The sequence below is a fragment of the Corvus kubaryi genome, unplaced genomic scaffold (genome assembly GCF_017639235.1).
Source record: "Corvus kubaryi isolate FWS band 111438036 unplaced genomic scaffold, C.kubaryi_AGA036_p1.0 137, whole genome shotgun sequence".
Lineage (NCBI taxonomy): Eukaryota > Metazoa > Chordata > Aves > Passeriformes > Corvidae > Corvus > Corvus kubaryi.
In genome coordinates, this window is record NW_024580671.1 from 31,109,232 (window position 1) to 31,121,283 (window position 12,052).

The following is a 12,052-nucleotide window of genomic DNA, read 5'->3' on the forward strand; positions in this document are numbered from 1 at the left end:
CACGCGCTTCCAATTTTCAGGCAAAGAAGAAGATTTTGCCTTTCCTTGTGTCAGTGTTTTTCAACTTGACGAACTGTGGGAACATTTTGAACTCCTTACAAGGGATCAGTGAAAGCAACTAGGAAAAGCCAGCCAGAAGAGTAAGTAGGCTTAAATTTGCCGTGCTCGTGCCCATGCTGCTATTGCAAAACTTTTAATTGTCTGAACACTGAAATATGGTTGAAAGCTTTTTTCGGGATGCTTCGAAATTTCAGAGGACCCAAGTGGCCGTTGCAGCAGGCATTTAGGGATAGTCCAGTAGGAAGGAAAAGAAAAAAACATTAGATTGCTGCCATTATTTCTGCTGATGAATCAGCAGAATATACATTCTATCTATACATATATCTATCCCAGTAATACAGTTGTACAGCACTGGGTTTTATGTGGATGACTGACTACAAGGGTCTGGGCACTGGAACATTTTGGCTGAAGTTTTCACAAAGGAAGACTAAAATCTGCAAACAGACTTTTAAAATGTCTTTTACTAAATGTGCAGTAACAGGTTAACAGGTGGGTTAACAGGTGTCTTGATTTTTATTACAGAATTTAGTAGGATGCTACTTTACTGCCACTGTAGAAATAGAAGAACTAAGGTAATTAACTGTGCTTAACTTGTGTTTCAGAAGCAAGCACGTGCAGGTAGCTTGCAGTGAATTAACTCTGTGGGGATCACCTCTTGCCTTCCTCAAGGGACAGTAGTCACACTTTGAAACCCTTGGTTTCTGACAGTGCTAAGCCTTCCTAAGACACGATAGCTGTTTCAGTTCCACATTTAGCAGTATTCTGAACTGAAGTGTTTTGTTAATCGTCTTGCACTGTACTGTGAAACATCTCTGAAATGTAGTGTGGAAAAGGTATAGAGGGAGGGAATGGAGTTTTGCACATGCAGAGCTGCTGTTGGTAGCTGATAAAGCATATCAATTTGTAGTAGCATTTACTTCCTTGTATAGGCTTGAGAGTATTTAACTCATCAGTCTCATTCTTCATTGCATTTAAAGGTATCTGTATGGGGGGAGGTGGGACAATATTGAGTTACATTCAGAATCAGATTTCAGAGAGGGAAAGCTCTTAAGTCCAGTAAGAAACAAGCCTGCTGCTGCATCCATGCTTGGGTTCTGGTCACATTTCCTCTGTCTAAGTAATGTGTCTGGAGCTGATGTGCTTTTTTTGCTTGTACTGTACAAACTCTGTGTGCAGGGTAACAGTTTGCTTAAAGGCTGACATGATTTAAAAAAGTGAAGATGATTGAGCATAATCCAGGTGAAAGGCCTAGGAAATGGTGACGTTTTTAACCTCTGGCACAAACTGATCCCTGTTTTCTATCCTGAATACTTACTGAAGTGCTCTGTTGGATTCAGCCATCAGATCCTACAACTTGGAGCACTGAACAGCCATTGCATCTCACCTTTTGTTTGAAATGTCTAGTCCATTACTGTGGTTCAAATCATATCTTTAGCACAAAGTTCTTCATGGGTATAGTAGTCTGTCCCCAAAAATTCTGTGTTTTTAGAACTTAATTATTCCAAAACCACATGGAAAGTTGGTTATTTAGTGTGATGCTAAAATCATGGAAAACAGGCACAGATCTAGCACATGGCTGTAACACTTGCTTTTTTGCTAATAACTTGAGAAAGAAGAACCAAACGTATGTTTATCTGCTTTGACTATTGTTACAGTATGGACGGACAAGTATTGTGTTAAACTACTATTTTTTTGGACTGTAGCCTCTGTAAATGAAACTAAGACTTTTGTGCAGCCACTGAGTTTCCTGGAAAAGCACAGAGTCCTTTGAGTCCTCTGCCTCTCTTGGTGTCTGCCCGATGAACTGCTGACTGCTATTTTTTTCTTCTATTTTATTGCTGATGTATTTTTTCTGTAAGATCTGGTTTGCTGAAGCTTTCTTTTCTGTTTTTTTTCTATCTGATTGTTTCGTAACCTGTAACTTTTAGCACAAGAAAACCACGCTGAAGCTAAAACTCTCAAGTTCTAATTAGCCTATTGATTTCTCAGTTAACTTAATTGAATTAAACACCATCCTTATTCAGATGTTTCTTCCCCCAGATGTGTTAGCCAGCAGAGTGTTGTCCTGCTAGATCGTATTTTGTGATAACTATTTATTTCATTTTGTGCAGTAGCAAGCTGGGAAGACCTTACGTGTGACAAACAATAGTGTGATTGCCTTCCTGGGAGGTTTTTGACAATTAATCTGTATTTTTACTGCCTGGGTAGAATCTTTTTTTCTCCAGCCTTCATTGAAAGCTTACTGGTTTTGCCCAGGCAGTGGTTCAAGTTACACTGCTCTGCTTTGACTGTTAACACACCATTTTGTATGTCCATTTCTGTTTTTGTTCTTGTGTTGTTGTGGTTATTGGGGAGGGTGTGGGTTAGCTAATTAATAGATTTTAATCTGTTAATTGAAAGCCTGAGATTTTGACACATAGACTGGGCTAGAGCAAAGATCAAATTGCTCCTTTTCATTTATTTTATGGAAATTAGGTTCTGAGGCAGGGCTGAGATTTGATAACTCCTGAGAAAACCTCTCATAACTAACCTCTCATCCCATGTTGGGCAGGGCTTTGAGCAACTGGGTCTAGTGGAAGGCGTCCCTACCCATGGCAGGGGGGTTGGAAGTAGGTGGTCTTGAAGGTCCCCTCCACCATTCTGTGATTCTAGGGCACAGACAGCATTTTCCAATCCAAATCAAAGATTGCTGTGTGTCTGTTGTTTGAAACATCCTGGTTGGAGTTCAGTCTGGTAGGGACAAACCAATTAAGCTCAATTAAGGATTGAACTAATTTTTTATTACAAAATTTCTACGTGGTTTTCATGGAGCAGAATTTAAAAATCCATACCCCATGCAGGAGAAAACTTGGATTGCTACTCAGAGATGCCCACAGGGAGCTGCCTGTTCCTGTTCTCACAGAGCTCTACTAAGCTCAGGCAGATCTGAAGGATGACATCAGGAACAAAACTACATATCTTTCCTAGATACGGACAACTGTAATGTCTTCTCTAAATACAGAAGTTTTGCTGCTGCTGCTATAACTTTGTAGCGTAACACTGTTCAAGTCCTTTCCCAGAGAAAGCTATACCTGAGTTCATTTACCTCTTCAGCATCTAACCCTGCATCTCCTGCTTTACCAGGATCCTGCCACAGATTCACAGCTTTGACGTAACATTGTTTTCTAAGCCCTCGCAATTTCTTTCAGGTTTACTGTTTCTTTATCGACTGTCTCTGGTTCATTGCATTTTTCTTTTTGGAATTTTGCACTGGGCTTCTTGTTTGCTTGTTTTGCTTTCTGTATTATATGATTCTAGTTCTATTTCTTTGCCGGTTTCATGTTTAAAATCAAATATATATGATCTTTTTTTGGTGTTTCATTTATGTCCATATAGCTGAACAGGTGACTTGAGTCTAACTACAGTTGTAGTGAATCTGATTTTATTTCTTCCCCGCGTTCTGGTGACGTTTGTTTCTTTTGTGTATGTGTTCCTGAGAAAGAAAGAAAGAAGGAAAGGTTCTTACAAGAAGAAATCATCAGAAAATTACTCAATGAACCTTTCTTCATTTCATTTGACGATCCTCAACCCAGATACCCTTCTTGCTCTTCCAGTTGCTTCATCAAGACACTCTGTTCTAGTGTAGCTGTTGCAGGAATCCATTCATGCAGGGTTGTTCTGCCAAACACACTTGGAGTCATTTGGAGAAGTTTTCAGCTCTATGAGGGTTGGTCTTCTTGTCTGTGCCGTTAAGAACAGACATGGGGCTGTCTCACATTAAAATTTCATCAGCTACAGAAGAAATATGAAGCCATAAGGTGAACTGCAAATAAAGCAGGGGTTTGCTGTGAAATACTTATTTGAGAAACTTCTCTACACATTTTTTGCTATTCTATTTTTAAATATTTCAAGCAAAAGCAGTGTTGGCCTGTGTCTGCCTTGCACTCATGGCCTTTAGGTGTAACCTTGGCATCAAAATGTTGAGGAAAGTTATTCCCACTGTCTGGCACACGCCTTCAGATCATGAAGCAACACTCAAGTACATAGGGGACAGGAGAATGCTGTTGTTTAGATAACATCTTAACCAACAGTTCCATAAATGGGGACAGAATCTATCATAAGTCATGTTCTGCTTACTGCTCATACAGGATTTGCTTTGATACCTAGTGCAGAAAAAAGATAAACACAAAAAATGTGTGTTACAAAGTAGCTTCCAAGAACAAAATGTTTGCAGATCCTAACATGGATAGGGAAGGTCTCAGAACTATCAGGACAAGAGTTGCAGCTTTGATAAAAAGTTAGCACTACTACTTTACCAAGGAGTGGCTGCCCTATGCTGAAGTTCTGTGTTGCCTTTCAGAAGCATCAGTTCTTCAGGAATTTGTTCAGGCAGTGGCAGTGGCTGTAGCCTGTTTTGCAGAGGAACAGATCCTTTCAGAATGTGTTAGAAAGAGAGCCTTGTAGAGATTCCTTGGAGACTTCAAAACCTCATGTGACTTAAGTAATGTAGTTACTTTATGCCATGTTTTCAGCAGTGAAAGTGGAATATAAATTTATAATCCCATTTTAAACCCTCTCTTCTTCCCTTTCTGCACCTCAGTCATTTCTTCCTCTGACCACACTGTTCTACTATCGTTCAGTTTCCTCTGTGACTTGAGAGGTTTGCACTGTAAACATGATGACTGAAATGATTTTGGTTATAAATAACAGCCTTCTATTTTTTTGTTGTTTATTTTTAACTTGATGCAGCACTTGAGAGGCTAGTGATGTGTGTAAACAGAGTTGATGAAGCAGAGAGGGGAGAATTCTTTTGGTGGCTTCTCTGCAGAAGGAGGTGTATCATAGAATGAAGTAATGTCTTTCTGCACAGACACTTGTTTGCTGTCTGTGTGTTCCACTTTGCCTGAAAAAATGAGCCAGCTGCTGGAGGTCATTGGTGCACTGAGATCACACGAAGTACAGAAATTATTTTGGCTTAGCTTGGTGTGTATGCATGATCTTGATTTATGTTATCTCCTCTGATCAACTGGAGCTTTATGATGAAAACTGCTCCAGCAAAGTTTTTGGCAGTGGATTTTCTCTGGAAAATGAAGCTGGCTAATGATTACCTGTCTCTGAGGTGGTATATGTCCTTATCAGTCAACTTAAGCACAACGAAGGGGTCATCCACCGTGGTACCATTCTGATTATCTGATTCCACTATCACTAGCTACTGCTTTTGGCAAAGGGAAAGAAGATGGCAGACTAGGATCCCAGGTCACTGAAGTTACAAAAAGCAGGAATAAGAATGATCATATTGCCATGGGTTCTCATGGTCATCAGTGTGTTTACACTGGAAACAGAAGTCATCCCTTATCTATATTTCAGAGGGAAGGAGACCAGAGTTCTGCTGCTCAAAGTGTTCCAGGTGTTTGTCTTATGTGGAATTGATTAAACAGCTCAATCATCATAACAGGTTCCTTAAACATTCTGTTGATGAAAATAAACATAAGATTGCTGGTTGAGAAGAGATACTGTTAAGACACTGATGAATTCATTAGTCCTTGGAATAAACCTTTGGACACTAAAGTATTTTTTGGCAAGGAACATGAAATATAATTTACCTCTTATCAGTTAAATAATCTTATTATTTTTAATATATATCTAATTTGTTATCATTTTGAGAGAAGGATCTTTATGCCCCACATGTTATTATTATGCTCTTTTCAGTGGCTAAGATAGGTTCATTAGAGGAAAATACATCATACTGATTTCAACAGCCTTAAGAAATGAGGCTGCTGCTACTGCTCCATATCCCCAGATCCAACCAGTTCCAAGGCTAAAGATGTGTTTCCCATAGGCACACAGACACAGAATACACACACACAATGTGTTTACATCTGTACATGGCAAATCATGCATATCAGAGAGGCAACACCAACAGCTTCATCCCCTCTGCTCTCTGGCTAAGCAGGATGGAGGTCCAATAGTGAGAATATATGTAGAGATACATCACACACCTACAGGGTGGATCCCTCCAGCACATGGGCTCACACACTCAGTCTGCCCAGCAGCTCCTTCATCCCAGTCTCCCCAGCTGAGCTGACATATGAGCGCTCAAGGCTGTAGCCCCACTCCAGGTACTGGTACAGACCATCACATGTGTGACTGGCCAGGACTTCCCTGGACCCCTTTTGCTGCCCCTGTGTGCTCTTACTCTTAGAGATGGGCAGATGCTTCCACACCCAGAACTGGCAGGGACTTCCAGGGTCCTATAGGTGACCCTTGTGTGGTGCTCTGGACTGGTGGGGGTGAGCTTTTGATAGGCTGATGGCTCATGTGGTGGCCCTGGCAGTAGCCCACCAGGGTATTATCCAGGTTCTCCATCCTGCTGTTCTCAGTAACCCCATGGGTGTGTGGAGAAGCTTTTATTAGACAACCAAACACAGTTTATGTAATCATCTCACCTTTCTGAAGAGTAAAGTGGAAATTTTGCCTGTCTGAAAGCTGCATAGAAATTTAAGGTCTTGATTTTTTTTCCCCAAAGGTTTACTCCTGGAGTGCATTTCTTAGATTAGGACCTACACAAGGAAAATTTTGTTTGTTTCACAAGTCATTTCTAAATTTACGAAGTTTTACATAAAGGCTTCTGGTTTTAAAAATCTAGTTGTTAGTGGATTTAATGGGAGTAATGGAGGAGGAATGAGAATAATGAGCACAGTCCAATAAAACTAGGAGAACACACTCAGTATGACCCCACCCAGTCATTTTACACCTTTGTGCATATTTTTAAAAACAACTTTGTACATGTCACTCAAGGTGATAAGTGGAAGGGCATAGGGCACTGGGGAATGAGGCCAGAGAGGAAAGAAAGAAATGAGCCATTATGTGGTTCCTAAAATCACCCGGATTTTTGTCTCACCTCTTCAGACAGTAGGAACAGACTTTGCAGTAACTGTGCCTTTCAGTGTACATTTGGGAGAACATATTTTACATAGAATGGCAGTATTTCCGCCAGCCCTTTGGCTGATGGCAGTCACCTGTATTTGTAAGCTTGGAGACACAAAATATTTTGTAGACTTTTTAGTTCATGATCAAACTTGGGGTTCTCTAGCAGAGGACACACTGTAACACAGTAGTAGTACTGTCCACCTGTGCTTTTCTGCTATTTAAAGCAATTTGTGCTTAGCTTCCAAAAGAAAGGGGGTTTGCTCTTTTAAAACAGGCAAGACAATGGATTTGCTGCTGATTCCCCCATTTCCTTAGGTGGTTCAGACACATTCAGGTTAGATACACATTAGGAGCAAAAGTGCCTATTAAAGCTGCAACAGTCACACAGTACACCATTCTTAATATCTCCACCTTCTGGCTTTTTTTTCCTCCCCATAGTTGTATTTTGAATCTGAGGAACAGCAGCCAAATCTTTGTCCCTAGAAATTTTATGGTTGCACTCTGACTCATGTGATTTGGATCAAAAATTACTGTCTTCTACAAAAATCTGTGCAGATGGCTTGACAGACCTCCTTTATCAGCTAAGATTGGGAAGAGAAAGTGCTAATTTATTAGTGATAGTGTTATAAATTAATGTTTGCTTCTACTTTTTTTTTTCTTTAACACCTTCAATTTGATAATAGCAGTAAAGACATAAGACAGGCCTTTATCAGTGAGATAAAGAATTGCCAACTCTTAAGTCTTTTGCATACAGGTTTTAACTACTTCAACTCAACTCATATCTGGCTGATAAGATTAACGATAGTGTTTCTTACAGCTTTTGAACTTTATTCTTGCCATGAAGTTCAAAGGTTGTCCAAGAGCAGTATTCCTCTATCCACCATTGCCATTCTCTTCCTCTGGGTAAAGGTCTGTGCGTTTTCAGAAATCATAGCAGTCAGCTTTGTTTTCATGAAAATGGCAGTACCTGCTTTTCAAGCATTCTGGGAGTGAAGGGCAAGACTCAGTTTCTGAGCCATGGATAACTGTGTTGGCAGTTTGTCAGACAGCAAACACTTGGAGAAACACTCAAACTAGTCATGAAATGCTACTATTTTGCTACTGTATGGACAATGCTCATAAAGACAAGCATCTCAATCTTGCTCTCTGTGTCTTTTGCAAAAGAGAGGGATGATATTAAAGACTGTAGTTGTTACTGTATTATCTACATCTTAGTATTTTAGGTTGCCATCAGAGAACATGCTTATGCAGGGCTGTTAAGATGAAGTTGGTGACATGACATGGAAAAATGGAACATGATATATCTAGCAGTAGTTTTAGGTAGATTTAGGACCTCTTTTAATGACATGTGATTTGTTTTCCACGTTCTTGTATCCACTGTGAAGGTAAAGACAAGATCCTCTTGTATCCTCCCTCAAGCTTACTTTCATGTTAGCTGGTTCTCATGATTCAGTGCAGTGTAACTTCCTTATTCTAACAGAATCAGAAACGTTCAATGTACAGCTTAAAAACCTTCAGACTGAGTGGTGGTGAAACTTGGCTTGTGACCTCTGCTAGTATTCCAAACTTGTCATGATCTGGATAACTGATTTAGAGTTGAGCTTTGCTCGGTTAGTCAAATACACCTCTATCATTTTTTCTACCATGAAAAACAGAGGCAGGATGGAACTTCTGTTGTTCTGCATATGCTCATAATACCTGGAAGAGTTGGAGCATGTGTACAGAACTGGAGATTTCCAGACCCCTCCAGGTATAGATTTACATTTTAAACTTATGTGTTTATCTTTTCCAGATAATATCTTTTCCAGATATTAACCAATCTACATGAAGCTGAACAAACTCAAATGTAGAAATTTGGGACCTGAATTGTTTGGGGTTAACAGGGCACTGTCTTGTGTTGCTGTCCTTTGTAGCAGAAAGAAGGCAGAGTGCATGTTTTTAAAACCTTGGCTAAAAATGTTTTGATATTGCATTCTCATTTCGTTGGAGAAGTTTGGCCAAAACCAAGCCATTGAACTGATTTGGTTTGTGTCTTTTGCATGCAGCTGCAGTTTTTGTTCTGATTTGAGTGGATTTTCTGTTTAGGACTGATTAAAATTACTTCTTAATTTGTAGATCAGGCCAATGTTGCCAGAACACATCAATTAATCACTGGAAAAGATAGATTCTATGTGAATAATGACATAAGGGACCATTACGGAATCCCAGAATGGTTGAGGCTTGAAGGGACTTCTGGGGATCATAGATGACAACCTCCCTACTCAAGCAGGATCACCTTTATTTCACATAATAAAGCTGAAGCCAATCTAGAATGTGGTGTAAATAAAAAAATTAGAATTCTAATGAAAATATCCTTTTGTGACTAACAGTGTAAGGAAAATGTTGCTTACAAATTACTGAGAACTGAAGAGAAGCTAGGTTGTATCAGTCCTAAGAGATAGAAACTACCAAGACCTGAGTGGAAAATTCTAGCACTTTCATCAGACTGAAGTCTATTGCATAGATAACAATATTGGTATTTTGCTGATGGTCTTGACTGTATTTGCTGAATCATAATGTTGGACCAATCATGGTTAGCTTTGTCTGGGTGTTTAGGTAGCATTTGTTTAATTTCTGCGTGGTAACCCTTTCCCAGAAAAGCACTGATGTACAGCTAAAACCTGAACCACCCCTGGGTTAGCTCCCTTGGTTGAAGGCAAACACATGCTTAAGTGACTTGCTGGACTTGAGCCCAAGGCCTTGTTCACAGTGGTAGCTCTGTTTCCCATTGCGCTCACGTTCTGTCATCGAATGTGGCACTAGCCAGCATCTCTGCCTAACAACATAGCAGTCCTGTCACTTTGCTCATAACTGGGAGTTGTGTTTCTAGCCCAATATTTCTAAAAGCAGCAAACATGGGGCAAAGGAATTAGCAGAGTGCCTTTAAAACATGTTAAGATGTTTGTGGCACTGAATCAGACAGACAAAGAGATCTTTACAAACCTTCTGGCTAGTTTTAACACTGGGCGCATCTCCCGACTCTTGTTTTAGTGAGTGCAGATTGAGAATAGCAGTAAGTGGTACACCCATTGAAATAAGAACTGTTTGAAAGTAGCGAATTGTGCATCCTTGAGATTCTGTTTGCAAAAAGAAGCCTCTGAAATAGAGGGGAAAGCAGGTGGATGGCTGCAGGAAGCAACTGACAATCTGGAAGAAAGAAATGGGTTTCTCAGTGTTAAAGTCAGAGTTCTGTCTTTTGATAATGGACATGCCAGTTTGTGAGTAAGCAGGAAGTAACTCAGCAGTAAAGGAATCTCCCTCCTACAGGGACATGTTCTTTAAAAACTGAGGGAAAATCCAGATAAACATGAATACAACTTTCCAAGTTCGTTTCAGCTATTATTTACAAAGTAATTAATGCGAAAGCTTTCATTACACAAGAGAAGCATAAATTAATAGCTTGCATATACGAAAGAGTGAGTGTGATTTATTTTCTTACTGCTGTTAGAGATTATTTAATTAGACTGCAATCACAGTTCTTGTCTCTAGCTTGTCAGAATACATTATTTGAACAGAAATGCCAAATCTGAGGCTAAAAAGGCAACCAAACTTATTTTGTCTGCAACCAGGTTTTTCAGTGGAGACTGTGGAACTGTTGCTCCTTCACTGCTGCTCTGTGAGATCAACTATGGAACATGCTCAAGAACAAGAAGCGTGTCTTGAGCAAACCCAAAGGTATTGTGTGCAGAGACCAATATACAACCAGGAGCTCCTGCAAGGACAGCTGCACAGGCGACAGAGAACCCCTCAGACCTTAGGGCAGAAGATTGCACATTCTTGTCGGTAGGGTTTTTTGTCTTAACTTTGTTTTATTGATTAGAAATATTATAATTCTTAATTGATTCATGCAATTAGCTGGTAATCTTTTCAAAGAAACCTAAAAGATAAAACCACTAATTCTGCTTTGACTATTCAGCAAGACTGGGAAGAAGTCATATATGTGCTTTTAATGTTAATGTATAATTGTATTAAAAAATGTTGGATAAATTAGTTGAATTGCCTTCATCAGAGTGCAGAAGGAAAATATGCAGCATAGGAATGTGAACTGTTAGTCAAATCACGTGACATGAATTCATAAGACCCAGAAAAATATCTGTCCTTTTTATGTGGAAATACTTAGAGCCAAATTTGTTCTTCACATGATCCTTTCACAGAAGAATGGAGATGTGTGATAGCTGTGTAGAAATCTAAATTATTAGTCTAATAAGAACTTACTGAAGGCATTCTGTAGCTTTTAATTAACTGCCTTGGAATCTAATTATCATCTGGTTAGACATGAAATGTCTTTAACTGTGCTTCTCTTGCTCTGTGGTACCAGGGGATTTAAGTTCTAGTTAAGTTCTCTTTGGCTTTATGTTTATCCATGCTTCATTTGCAGAGTTTTTTCAATTTCTTGCTCAAACCTTGTTCTGCAGGACAACAAATTATTTCTGCCTGATTGCTTTCTATAAAATATTCCTGTTCACATGATTTGACATTTGGAGATTTGCTTTGGTTTATGGAATGACTTCAATGGTAAAGACATTTAATTCCACCTCAGAAAACTTACCTATCCTGAATAAAAAAAAAGTGGATCAAAATCCTCCTTCTTGTGATGCAGTCTACTTAAACATGGAGAAGTATGGATGACTCCCTCACTTGTAGCAGCAAGCTTCTTCACTGTGCAATTCAGAAATGCTAACAAATCTCTGCAATTCTCTTGCAGTTCCCCTACACAGGAAAGCATTTATACAATCCCAGTATCACATTTTTACCCAAGGTTAAACTTACACAATACAATCAAAGCATGATGCATAGCAGTACTGGATAGAGATATGTGTTTCCTGGCTCTGTTCATTTGTCATGAGTCAGGGTTTCAGAAGGTTAATGGCTCTGCTAAGAGCCACAAGGGTCAGTGCTGCTGGCTTCAGTGATAGTAACAAGTATTGGTTAAATTAATAGATCTGGCATTTTTAAAGCATAATAATGTAAAATGTTATGATCAAAAAAAGTATAAAGCACACAAATAGTAAATGGGAAAAAGCACTGCAAAGTACTATGATGA

At 39.4% G+C, this 12,052-nt stretch overlaps 1 protein-coding gene across 7 annotated transcripts in view; it reads left to right on the plus strand.

Moving 5' to 3' along the window:
• SLC26A5 (solute carrier family 26 member 5) overlaps positions 1–12,052 on the plus strand; it is a 36,232-nt gene that overhangs the window by 791 nt on the left and 23,389 nt on the right. For 5 of the 7 annotated variants that reach the window (XR_006014467.1, XR_006014468.1, XM_042018402.1 and 2 more), the window contains exons 2-3: positions 21–140; positions 10,578–10,791. Coding sequence is in view for 5 of the 7 variants with exons in the window: in XM_042018402.1 (XP_041874336.1) it covers positions 10,637–10,791 (155 nt within the window). In the remaining 2 variants the exon portion in view is untranslated. Of the gene's footprint in view, positions 1–20; positions 141–8,624; positions 8,720–10,573; positions 10,792–12,052 lie in introns of those variants that run through there. The other 2 variants (XM_042018403.1, XM_042018404.1) reach the window with 2 other exon arrangements.